The following is a 13,830-nucleotide window of genomic DNA, read 5'->3' as shown; positions in this document are numbered from 1 at the left end:
CATACTGATATACTGAAGGTCTTAAGAGTTGTACGTGCGTACAAATGTTTTAAATTAAATGTTTCTCTAAGGTTATATTTCTCCTCTTTTGTTGAGAAAAATTGTTGTATATTCTTGGGTAGCAGATTACAGTTTGCTTTGTACATCATTTTAGCTGTTTGCAAATTCACTATGTGGTGGAATTTCAGTATTTTCGATTCAATAAATAAAGGGTTTGAATGTTCTCTATATCCAACATGATGTATTATTCTAACTGATCTTTTTTGTAACACGATTAATGAATGAAGTGTAATTTTGTAGTTATTTCCCCATATTTCTGCACAATAACTCAGATATGGTAACACTAGTGAGCAGTAGAGATTATGAAGTGATTTTTGGTCTAGAACATGTTTTGCTTTATTCATTATTGACGTGTTTCTTGCGACTTTATGTGGTATATTTTTTACATGAGATTTCCAGTTAATTTGATCATCAATCATTATACCTAGACATTTGGTTTCATTTACTCTTTCAATTTATATTGCGTCTATTTGTAATTGTGTTTGACTTTCCCTTCTACTGTTACCGAATAGCATTATTTTAGTTTTACTGAGGTTTAAAGATAGTCTGTGTTTGTCAAACCATATTTTTAATTTGTTCATTTCTTCTGTTATTATTTATATTAGCATCTGTGTGTTCTCTCCTGTTGTATCATCCGCAAATAATACTAACTTTAAATATTTTGTAACTTTACAAATGTAATTGATATAACTTGTGATTTACATAACTGAGGCGTTCCTCAAGGCACCCTTTGAAGTCCTCTCCAGTTTTTTTTATGTAACTAAGGTGTTGCTGTAGCTTGCTTACTTCAGACAGAGTCAGTAATCATTTGTTCACCTTCTTTAGTTATACTAGTAGTGTTCCTTAAGGTTCTATTGTAGGTCCTGTCTTTTACATCGTTTGGGCTATACGACTGGCATGCGAGTTCAGTTCAAAAAAGTTGCTAAAGACTCACATTTTTGTAGCAGATTCTTAAAAACATAAGTGCTGTCATACAGATGATCTTTAACCAGCTTTTTTGCAGAGCGCTCTTGTAACAAAATAAAGAGACCAAAATCAAATGTTTACTGTAGATGAAGCTGGTTCTTCAGAATATACAAAATGAGATTAATAGTGAAGGGAGAAGTCCGGCCCCTCATTCCTTAGCTTTCTGGAAATGTGGCCCCCAAAACAAAACATTTAATATCCCTGGTTTGGATCCATGATAAATGTTGATTCGGAGTAATAATGACAGGTATAGTTGGGTCACTATTTGGCAAGCTGCTGCAACACTTAATACAGTAGAGCTAAATATAGGCTCACTATTTGGCATGAAGAAGGTCACCCTCACTGGGCCCCATTCAGCAACCGTTCTTAAGAACACATTTTGTTCTTAGGCCCACTTACGAAGTTTTTAAGGAGATTTTTGTATTCATCAATGTTTTCTTAGCTGGGATTTGTCCGTAGGTAAGAACAAAATCTACGAGCACTCTTAGGGTGTCCTATTTGTTCTTAAGTGTGACAAGTTCCGTTACTTCGATTGTCTAATGTTAAATTAATATCATAGATAGATAGATAGATAGATATATAGATAGATAGATACATAGATAGATATCGATAAGACAGACAGACCGACATATAGCCAAATGAGCAATATGTAAACCTTTCAAAATACCGTACGCACGCACGCACGCACACACACACACGCACGCATGCACAAATGCACGCATGCATGCACACAATGGCAATGCTTTTGCTGCTACTGCAAGATGCCGCAGATGGTGCCCTGGGGAGGGAGCGCATATTTCACCACCAAATGACGAATATTTATTTGAACGCTTTGGACTATCTTTAGCAGTCCCCCCTTTCTTAAACTTATTTGACATTATGTATTTCCCCCGTGGGATAATACAAATTTCTCTTCTGTAATCTGTTTGTGTTTTCTCCGTGTGTTTGCTGTTCGGCTTTTCCGCCAGAATTGTGCCCGTATATGGGGAATTAAGGGCGTTTACCTATGCAAATTACGGAATTAAGGGCGTTTACCTATGCATATTGGGGAAATAAGGGTGTGTTTATATGCAAATTATGATAGACATGCACGCGCTAACCATTTGGCATTCAGCAACTTAAGAACAGCAGGTGGGAACAATTTGGCCGTTTAAGAACACGTCATGAATTTGAATGGGCTCCTCTTAGGAAATCACTTAGGAAGAAAGATAAGAGGAAAAGTTATTGCTGAATGGGGCCCACTGTTCTCATCTAATAACTTCTAGCAGTTGTGTTGTGATGTGGAGAAGCAGTGGGATTTAATAAGCTCTGCTTCTTTCTACTCTTTTTCGACATCTTGAAATGAAAACTGTTAATCCTGTCATGGGCGCAAATGTAATCTGGTTTGCATGTCCCGAATAAAATTAGATGGACTGAACTGAAGGAAAATGTAATTACAAAAATGTTTTATAAAGACCAAGGCCACAGAGATACATAGTTTGAAATTATTTGGGTGTGTTTACAAACAAGGGAAACAAACACTGCAGTAAAGGGGAGCCCTGGCCAAAATAACATCGACAAAAAACAAACAAAAAGCGAGGGATTTCCAGCAAGTCCCAATACAAAACACACCAAACAGCAGCATCAGCACAGCCCTGCGTTAAACTTTGATAATCAAGAACAAATGAGCGATAAACTCATAATAAGGGGATTTTGTGAATTTGTAACGTCTCTCTACTGTACATGTACACATTGCAAATGTGAATACCTTTCCCGTGTTGTTAATTAAAAAAACGAGTATAATTATCTGCGCAGAGATGAAATATTTATATAAGCATTGGATCCTATTATAATGAGCAAGTACCTCATATTATAGCCAAGTCTGTTTACAATGCTGTATATTATCTCTGCATTGATGACTAAATAATTCCCTTGAACTCCTTAAAAGATCCTTTCAGTCCAACCTCATCAAGCCAAAGTCTTTTTTTCTGGTTTTGTGTACTGACTAATCCTGAACCCATGGAAATTCATAACAAAAAACAGTAGACATCATCATCAGCAGCATTGTTTGCTTCTCGTATTACAAAAGCAAAAATGCCTCCAGACTGAAAATCTAAAGAGATTTATTGTGATTGTTCCTCATAAAACCCAACGGACGTCGCTTTAAACCACAGACTGCAGCAGTGTGAGCTGAGGACTTTGATGAGTGTCGCATGTTTACACAAGCTTTCGTATCATCAGGATGTGCTCATAATCATCCCTCAAATGTGTTTGTTGCTCCTCAAACGTGTGATTAATCATGTGATGGATACCTGCAGCCACCGTCTTCCTGGAGTTTTGGAAAAGGAGGAGAGCGGAGCTGACTTACGACTGGGATCTCATTGACTGGGAGGAGGAGGAGGTAGGTCAGCATCAGCATCAAATATAGATTACATCAGTGTTTTTCAACCTTTTTTTAAAGCAAGGCACATTTTTTTCATAAAAAAATACGGAGGCACACCACTAGCAGGAAACGTAAAAAAAATGAAACTCCACCAGGTTGTCGTGCCTTATTTTGAGTTTGTTTGTGTTTTCCTGTGTGTAGTGCTTTGGTTCTTGTCTTGCGCTGTTATTTTGGTGGCCCTTCCTGTTTTGTTGGTGTATTCCTGTAGCAGTTTCATGTATTCCTTTGAGCGCTATTCCCCGCACCTGCTTTGTTTTAGCAAGCAAGACTATTTCAGTTGTGCGGATGCTATCCTTCTTTGTGTAGACATTGTTGATTGTCTTGTGGACGCCGTAAGTTTTTGCTGTCGTCCAGCATTTTGTTTCCGTTTACTTTGTAGCCAATTCGGTTTTACTTTCGTTTTGCATAGCCATTGCCTTTTCCTGTCCCTTTCGTTCATTTTTGGTTTAAGTATTACATACCTTTTTACCTGCAAGCTGCCTCCCGCTGTGGTCTGCATATTGGGGTCACAACAAACCATCCTCATCTCACTCGACACATTCCGACTTTTACAAAGCAATTACCTTCTACCATCCTAGTCACGTCCGTTGTGTCCTTGGGCAAGACACTTCACCCTTGCTCCTGATGGCTCCAGGTTAGCGCCTTGTATGGCAGCTCCCGCCATCAGTGTGTGAATGTGTGTGTGAATGTGGAAATACTGTCAAAAGCGCTTTGAGTACCTTGAAGGTAGAAAAGCGCTATACAAGTATAACCCATTTATCATTTAACTACCTGCTGCCACCTACTGACATGGAGTATTACGTGGTTACCCTGCCCAGTTCTACACAGCACAGACACTAAGCAACGGCACATTATTTGCAGATTACAATTATTGATTTGCAAAAAATATTTTTTTGACCAATTAGGTGAAGTTGCATAATTTCCCACGGCACACCAGACAATATCTCACATAGCACAGTGGTTGGAAAACACTGGATTACATCATGTGCTGGCTGTTACTATAGATCAGGGTACTGCATTTCATAAAATCATAACTGAAATGTGTCTTTTTGTGCATCAGGAGGAGCTGAGGCCTCAGTTCGAAGCCAAATATTCCAGAGTGGAGAGAGTAAACCCCATATCTGGCAAACCTGAGCCTTTCCAACCCTTCTCAGACAAACTCAGCCGGCTCATGGTGTCTGTGTCCGGAATATTCTTCATGGTAAACCCCTTTGATCTCTCAATAATCTGCCCTATGGGGATTTACACTCCTACAGTCACAGTGATGATGTTATTCTGTGTGTCACCACTGGAATAATCTCATGTGCCAGTTGTGGCATTGTATCTCCCCCTGCTGGTGATAATATGCACCAGCTACAGTAGCATTATGCTTGTTCTCTTTGTATTCAGCACATATGCATTTAAACCTATGTACACTATAAAGATTCACTCTAAAGCGGCAATATCTGTGTAGATTTCTCTGGTCCTGAGCGCCGTGTTTGCAGTGGTGGTTTTCCGTCTCATCGCCATGGAGAAATTTGCCTCCTTCAACTGGCATTTTGTGAAGAAGAACTGGCAGTTTGCCACCTCTGGCACTGGCGTCTGCATCAACTTCATGATCATCATGTCTCTCAACGTGGTGGGTGTCTGCTTCGCCATGTTTGCCCATTCAAGTCCAGCAAATGTTCCATGAGTTTGTTTTTAGAAGTTCCGGAAACTGTCAATCCACAGCTACATTTTACCTCATTGATTCTCTTCATGTTGTGTTATGTCAGGTGTATGAAAAGGTGGCCTATTTGCTGACCAATTTAGGTGAGCACAGTCCACATTCACAACAATGTCAAAAAGCCCTTTAGCAAGATGTTTAGCTTTTTGCCTCTCAATCTCCTTATCTGCCCATGCAGAGCATCCACGGACTGAGTCTGAGTGGGAGAACAGCTTTGCTCTCAAGATGTTCCTCTTCCAGTTTGTAAATCTGAACAGTTCCACGTTTTACATCGCATTCTTCCTGGGAAGGTAGGCCACTCGTCATGATCCCAAACACCAAAATGACGGATTGCAGGGAGTGTTTGGTTTCAAAATGTCACATTATGTGCCAACATTTCAGAAATCACTTCAGAGTCACAAATTCACACTAAAGTTGTGGTAAAACATTTACGATTAACTTCTAGAAACCTCAGAAGCTTTCCATTGAGCCTTTTGCAGGCTCAGCAATTTTGGAAACGCTGCACACTTGTTTTCGGTATTACTGGAAGTTTATTCATTCATTCATTTTCTATACTACTTACCACCTCATTAGGGTCACGGGTGAGCTAGAGCCTATCCCAGCTGTCCAGAGGCAGGGTTACAACCTGGACTAATCACCAGTCAACCACAAGGCACATACAAACAAAAATTCATACAAGTTAGAGCAGGGGTCCGCAAACTTTTTGACTTGGGGGCCGCATTGGGTTAAAAAAAAAATTGGCCGGGGGCCTGTCCAATCACTCTATCACAAAAAAAGAAGAGTTGTAGAAATTATTGGAAACTCAAGACAGCCATGACATTATGTTCTTTACAAGTGTATGTCAACTTTTGATCGCGACTGTATATGTATACACACACACACACATACACAAATAAAGTGAAGTATTATGAAAAGAAAGAAAGCAGAGGTTATATATATATATATATATATATATATATATATATATATATATACATATATATATATATATGTGTATATATGTATATATATATATATATATATATATATATATATATTTTTAATATATATATATATATATATTCCTCGCGCACTAATTGACTGAAAGAGAACGCACTTGATGATGTCACGTTTTCGATGGGGAAATGCATTTTTAGACAATATAATTTGCCTGAGCGGCTAGGAGACACCAAGAGTAACAAGCGGTAGAAAATGGATTAGAAAGGACAGATTTAAAAAAATAATAATAAAAAAAAACTAAAAATGGTTTAACTTGGGACTTCCCGTGAGCCGGATTTTGGACGCAGGCCGTAATTTGGGGACCCCCGATTTAGAGTCTCCGATTCATTGAATAAACATGCACGTGTTGGGGATGTGGGAGGAAGCCCAAGTACTTGTAAAAATCCAACACAAATACAGGGAGAACATGCAAACTACATTTTTTGGGATCATGTAAACTATCATATATGAACATTTTGTCATCCATCCATCCATTTTCTACCGCTTGTCCCTTTCGGGGTCGCGGGGGGTGCTGGAGCCTATCTCAGCGGCATAAAAAGACAAAATTATAAAAACACATATATAGGGTTGCAAAAATTAATCGATTAATTTGATTAGGGAAAAAAAGCTTTGATTTGTATTCTGTTGCTTTGATTAATTGTTTAATAAAAATGTATAAAATCCGAACTGCATGGAGCTTTGGGAAGTACGCAGACATAGTTTCCACGCGGTCGCTGCAATAAGCACACGTGAGAGCGGTGATGTGTAGGTGCTGTGGTCTGTGTTGCGGCAAACAGAGGACAGGGTTTTTTGTCTGTCTTTTAATTAAAGCACACATGTTAAAGTGCTATTTCAATGTTGATGATGTACATTTGTTATTAAAAAAGAGTAAAGGATATGGCAAGCAGAAAAAATGTAGTTTTTTTCAACTATTTCCCTTAAATAAGCATTGAAGTTAAAGTTAAAGTTAAAGTCCCAACGATAGTCAGACACACACTAAGTGTGGTGAAATTATTCTCTGCATTTGACCCATCCCCATGTTCACCCGCCTGGGAGGTGAGGGGAGCAGTGAGCAGCAGCGGTGGACGTACTCGAGAATCATTTGGTGATGTAACCCCCAATTCCAACCTTTGATGCTGAGTGCCAAGCAGGGAGGTAATGGCTCCCTTTTTTATAGTCTTTGGTATGACTCGGCCGGGTTTAAACTCCCGACCTTCCGGTCTCAGGGCGGACACTCGAACCACAAGTCCACTGAGCAGGTCAAAAGCAGTGAAATGTGTTTTTTATCCGATTATTCGATTTACTCAAATTAACTAATAGATAACTCAATTACTAAAACAGTCATTAACAGCAATCCTAAATCCGTGACATTTATTGAATGTCTTTCGAGGTACTCAAAGACAAAATGGTGAAAAAGTGTGATATTTCACCAGTTTATGTATTAGATAAAGACATTTCTGTCTTTGAATAAAACCATAAAGAAACATGATTTGTTGATATAATAAACATTTAAGTTCTCTTTTAAGGCTATTGTATATAGAAATATAGGCAATTTTATGAATTGACATTCAGACATCAAGGTCATACTTTGATAGCATATTGGATCAAATCACTGTACAGTCTCTACTGCTCGCTAGTGTTGCCATATCTGAGTTATTGTGTAGAAATATGGAGAAACAACTACAAAAGTACGCTTCATTCACTATCAGTCTTACAAAAGAGGTCAGTTAGAATAATACATAACTTTTAATATGGACAACGTTCAAACCCTTTATTCATTGAATCAAAAATATTAAAATTCAATAATTTGGTGCATTTGAAAACTGCTAAAATGATGTAAAAAGCAAACTATAACCTGCTAACCAAGAATGTACAACAAATATTCTCAACAAAAGAGAAGAAATATAACCTTAGAGAAAAATGTAACTTCAAACTTTTGTATGCACTTACAACACTTAAGATATTTAGCATATCAGTATGTGGAAATAAATTATTGAATGGATTAAGCCAAGAATTCAAACAATGCACTAATATGATACAGTTTAAGAAACTGTTCAAACTCAAAGTGTTTATTTACGACAAATCCTTAAAAACATCTTCAACCTTATTGAAAAATGAGATGATCCTATTCATGTCATCATGTGAATCATAATTTACTTAACTAATTTGTTATAACTGTATTTATTGTGTCTGATATTTATTTACTTACTCATTTGTCTATTTATTTATTAACTGTTGTGATGCAGATTGCGTACAAACACGTTAGAAATTGCTCTAAAACAAAAAGGGGTAGGATTAAATCAAATCTGCTTCTTCCTACTTCTTTCCGGTCATGTTGTAATGAGAAACAGGAAACGTGATCAATCGTATTGTAATTGTATGCATGTTCGAAATAAATTGACACTATAACCTTAACCATATTAACAATATTTTAGAACAAAAATGTTAAATGCTAAGAAGTTCAATGCAAAAAAAAGTTTGATCACAACAGACACTTCTGAAATATTGGACTTATTCTACAGCATTTACCGATACAGTCCTATGGTATCAGGAGATTTGCAATGATATCCTCTGATGCAATAACAAGCAGTTTTCCTCCTCTGGCATTTTTACATATTTGACCTAATTTAGTATTTGTTCATATGTGTTTTTTCTAATTGAATTCTTCAGCTAAAGTTGTCACTTCCAATCTGTTAAGGTTTGCTGGCAGGCCTGGAAAATACAACAAACTCTTCAATCGATGGCGACTGGAGGAGGTGAGTGCGAGCATGCGTCATCTTAAGTGGGTGATTATTTCACCTGTGACTCAGTGCAGTGTTTTTTCCTAATATGTATTTTACAACAAGTAGCTTAGACTAAATTAATGATTTGTTCACCTGTTTAAAAGGATGTGGATTTTTTTTTTGGTCATAATTTAACGGATATTAAATAAAGTGTGCGGTGTGAAATATTGTAAATTAATCTAATAATGTTTTTTCAAAATGTTTTAAGTGTCATCCCAGCGGCTGCTTGATTGATCTGTGCCTGCAAATGGGCGTCATCATGTTTTTCAAGCAAATCTGGAACAACTTCATGGAGCTTGGTTATCCGTAAGTAATAATTGGTTGCAATATTTTCAGAATTTGACATGCTTTTGTAAATCTTGCAGTGTTTAATGCATTGCTTCGAATTGATAACCCCTTGCTGTACTCTCAGTTTGCTGCAGAACTGGTGGTCCCGTAGGAAGATCAAGAAAGGAGGGGGTGCTGTTGGTGGAGGCCAGAACGTGGAAAGTAAAAATCAGCTCCCACAGTGGGATAAAGACTGGAATCTGCAGCCCATGAACACGCACGGCCTGGTGGACGAATACCTTGAAATGGGTGAATCTTTGTACTTATGTGTTAATATAATCAATCTTCAGATGGCCAGGCATGCAAGAAAATGCATATACGATGCATATTTATGGTGTTTCCTATAGGAAACTTCAGTATAGGCCGGGGGTCGGCAACCCAAAATGTTGAAAGAGCCATATTGGACCAAAAATTTAAAAAAACAAATCTGTCTGGAGCCGCAAAAAATGAAAAGCCGTATATAAGTCTTTTAATGAAGGCAACACATGACGTAAGTGTCTATATTAGCTATAATAGCCTACTATCAAAATGACTATGTATCGCAGGCTGAAGCAAATCTTCTTTGGCAGAAATATTGAAATGTAATATTTATTCTACAACTTTTTTACAACATTAGAAACCTTTAGTAAATCAGAGGCTACTCAGAAGGTGAGATAACTCCTGGAAATTACTGGCTTTTAAGGGCCAAAGGTATAGACGTGTGTGTCCAAGTTAAAGGAAACGATAGGCTGTGTTCTTTTAATAGATTTATTACATTCTTCGGCAAGCTAGGTCATGTTTGCTGTGGTCTGGAACAACATGGCCCACAAACAACAATCACAAATACAGCCAATATTACATACAGATAATATGTCATGAGACATGCAAAACTAAATTATATACAACGAGGATAAAAGTAAAGGATATTAAATGAGCTGAAATATACCCACAAATGAGGTATAATGATGCAATATGTACATACAGCTAGCCTAAATAGCATGTTAGCATCGATTAGCTTGCAGTCATGCACTGACCAAATATGCCTGATTAGCACTCCAACAAGTCAATAACATCAACAAAGATCACCTTTGTGCATTCACACACAGCACAACACTTTTGTTGGACAAAATGAGACAAAGAAGGAGTGGAAGATTTTACATGTCAACAAACTGTTGCGTCACAGTCCACACTATGGTGAGTTCAGGAACCACCGAAATGAGTAGGACAAAACGATGTCCACCAACTACTGTCATCAGTGAAGCATACACACAAACATATTAAACAGTGGGCTTTCTAACAATTGGGAAGGTTTGTGTCATGTTTGTCCTCAAACAAAAAACATACTAAAACAAACCAAAAAATGTTCCCCTCATCTTTTTCCATTTTCAATCCTTTTTAAAAAATGCTCCAGGGAGCCACTAGGGCGGCACTAAAGAGCTACGGTATAGGCAGATGGATTACTGAAAAAGGAGAGGGAGCATCAGCGGGAAAAGAAAACACGATTTAAAAAACATTAGTCTGTAGTAATAAAGTACATTATGTATTATTTTGAAAATCATTAACTGTAGTCTTCTCCTCTCAGTCCTACAGTTTGGGTTCACCACCATCTTTGTAGCAGCGTTCCCGTTGGCACCTCTCCTCGCCTTGCTCAACAACATAATCGAGATTCGCCTTGACGCCTACAAGTTTGTCACCCAGTGGAGAAGACCCATGCCAGCCCGAGCCACTGATATAGGTCAGCCTAATGTGTGACATTCCCACCTTCATCCTTCTACTTTTGCCACAAATGTGTTTATTATTTTAAATGGAGCCCTATTAGTTGCTACACAGTAGCCCCTAGCCTTCCTGCGCTGCATCTCACATGACAATAACAACATCGAAGCAAAAAGTCAACACTACTGTAGAAGTGAAACTCGAGTTCAAAGGATATGCATATAAAATGCTATGTATAAAACAATTATTATATACAATAAAGAATAAAAGGGGGGAAAAAACAGACTTAAGTGTAGTATCTCTTTAAGGTTATTTTTAAAGGCCTACTGAAAGCCACTACTAGCGACCACGCAGTCTGATAGTTTATATATCAATGATGAAATCTTAACATTGCAACACATGCCAATACGGCCGGGTTAACTTATAAAGTGACATTTTAAATTTCCCGCTAAACTTCCGCTTGAAAATGTCTATGTATGATGACGTATGTGCGTGACGTCAAGAAGTATTCGGACACCATTGAATCCAATACAAAAAGCTCTGTTTTCATCTCAAAATTCCACAGTATTCTGGACATCTGTGTTGGTGAATCTTTTGTAATTTGTTTAATGAACAATGAAGACTGCAAAGAAGAAAGTTGTAGGTGGGATCGGTGTATTAGCGGCTGGCTGTAGCAACACAACCAGGAGGACTTTGACTTGGATAGCAGACGCGCTATCCGACGCTAGCCGCCGACCGCACGGAAGATCGGGTGAAGTCCTTCGTCGCTCCGTCGATCGCTGGAACGCAGGTGAGCACGGGTGTTGATGAGCAGATGAGGGCTGGCTGGCGTAGGTGGATAGCTAATGTTTTTAGCATAGCTGTGTGAGGTCCCGTTGCTAAGTTAGCTTCAATGGCGTCGTTAGCAACAGCATTGTTAAGCTTCGCCAGGCTGGAAAGCATTAACCTTGTATTTACAGGTCCAGGGTTTAATAGTATTGTTGATTTTCTGTCTATCCTTCCAGTCAGGTGTTTATTTCTTTTGTTTCTATATGCAGTTAAGCCCGATGCTATCATGTTAGCTCCGTAGCTAAAGTGTTTCGCCAATGTATTGTCGTGGAGATAAAAGTCACTGTGAATGTCCATTTCGCGTTCTCGACTCTCATTTTCAAGAGGATATAGTATCCGAAGTGGTTTAAAATACAAATCCGTGATCCACAATAGAAAAAGGAGAGAGTGTGGAATCCAATGAACCCTTGTACCTAAGTTACGGTCAGAGCGAAAAAAGATACATCCTGCACTGCACTCTAATCCTTCACTCTCACGTTCCTCATCCACGAATCTTTCATCCTGGCTCAAACTAATGGGAAAATTGTCGCTTTCTCGGTCCGAATCGCTCTCGCTGCATTGAAAACAATGTGAGGAGCCTTTCAACCTGCGACGTCACGCTACTTCCGGTACAGGCAAGGCTTTTTTTTATCAGCGACCAAAAGTTGCGAAATTTATCGTCGATGTTCTCTACTAAATCCTTTCAGCAAAAATATGGCAATATCGCGAAATGATCTGCTATCCCCGTTTAAATAAAAAAAATTAATTTCAGTAGGCCTTTAAAACCCCTTACATTGTTGGACTTCTTTCCTATTCCACTGGGGTGTCAAACTAATTTGAGGTCAGGGGCCACATGGTGAAAAATCTAATCCCAAGTGGACCGGACTGGTAAAGTCACGGCACTTAATTTAACTTAACTTAAAAATGAAGACAACTTCAGATTGTTTTCTTTGTTTAAAAATAGAACAAGCACATTCTGAAAATGTACAAATCATAATGTTGTTGGGTTTTGTTACACTTTTTTTTGCTTGATTGAGACTTTTATTAGTAGGTTGCACAGTGAAGTACATATTCCGTACAATTGACCACTAAATGGTAACACCCCAATAAGTTTTTTCAACTTGTTTAAGTCCATGTTGCGGTTAATAGTATTCGATCTTTATTTGTCATTATTTATACTTTCTGAATATATTATGTGATAATGTTCATCAGTCAACTCATTGGTGTTAATTTTCAATCTATCAATATAAAAAATAATATCAAAATCAAATTACAGGATTTTATTTGTATAGTTTGCTCATTTTCCTTGACTGGTGCACTAACATGTGGTCTATTTTTTTTACGTATGTAGCATCATCTACAAAGATACAAAGAATTGTTATTGCGACATCTAGTGGACACATTGAGAACAGCAGTTTCTTTCATTCAAAAATGTCGCCTCATTTTTATACTTAGCAAACTCATCCCGTGGCCCAGATAAAACCTGTTGGCGGCCCACGGGCTGTACGTTTGACACCCCTGCTGTATACTGAAACGCCGTTATTTGCATAGCACATGTTCTTGCTCCTGATATGCTATGACTCCATTAGTCTGTTGTTCAGTGAAGTTAGTATTTCTATAATATTTTAGAGTGTAAGATTGTTGGCATCATTGTAGTATGAATCAGACTTAGGTCCTGATCTCCTCAGATCCAAATACCAGGCGCTAAACAATGTGTGCAAACTACAACGTTGTGCGTACTATGAGTGGGCGTGTTGCGTGTGATCTACTAAGTCTGTTTGCAGTTTAGTGGATCAGGCCCCTAGTATATTCATTCCCAGTGTTTATTTCTTCTTCTTCCCTGTCTTTTTCCGCTTCCTGTGTGCTTCGTCTGCTACATCACAGCCAGTCTGGAGCACTAATTAACACACCTGTCTATGTTTAGTGATTAGCAGACACACCTGTGGACAATCACTGGTTAGAGGGGTCTATTTGCCAGTGCAGCTTCTCAGACAACGCTGGTGCATTGAGTGCACGCCTCAGTTGTGTCAGGATCAGCTTAGCCGAAGAAAAATAAATAAGAATAATGACAAAAAGAGCACTCAAATAAG

General features: G+C 38.3%; 1 protein-coding gene across 1 annotated transcript in view; it reads left to right on the top strand.

The window, feature by feature from the left end:
- ano3 (anoctamin 3) overlaps window positions 1-13,830 on the top strand; it is a 131,244-nt gene that overhangs the window by 105,495 nt on the left and 11,919 nt on the right. The window contains exons 14-22 of the mRNA XM_062035578.1: window positions 3,324-3,406; window positions 4,509-4,649; window positions 4,902-5,066; window positions 5,203-5,239; window positions 5,332-5,443; window positions 8,830-8,887; window positions 9,123-9,220; window positions 9,327-9,490; window positions 10,803-10,955. Coding sequence (XP_061891562.1) covers window positions 3,324-3,406; window positions 4,509-4,649; window positions 4,902-5,066; window positions 5,203-5,239; window positions 5,332-5,443; window positions 8,830-8,887; window positions 9,123-9,220; window positions 9,327-9,490; window positions 10,803-10,955 — 1,011 coding nt within the window. The remainder of the gene's footprint in view (window positions 1-3,323; window positions 3,407-4,508; window positions 4,650-4,901; window positions 5,067-5,202; window positions 5,240-5,331; window positions 5,444-8,829; window positions 8,888-9,122; window positions 9,221-9,326; window positions 9,491-10,802; window positions 10,956-13,830) is intronic.

This window comes from Entelurus aequoreus, linkage group LG24 (genome assembly GCF_033978785.1).
Source record: "Entelurus aequoreus isolate RoL-2023_Sb linkage group LG24, RoL_Eaeq_v1.1, whole genome shotgun sequence".
Lineage (NCBI taxonomy): Eukaryota > Metazoa > Chordata > Actinopteri > Syngnathiformes > Syngnathidae > Entelurus > Entelurus aequoreus.
The sequence above is the reverse complement of the archived record's forward strand: the minus strand, read 5'-3'. Positions and strand labels throughout refer to the sequence as shown.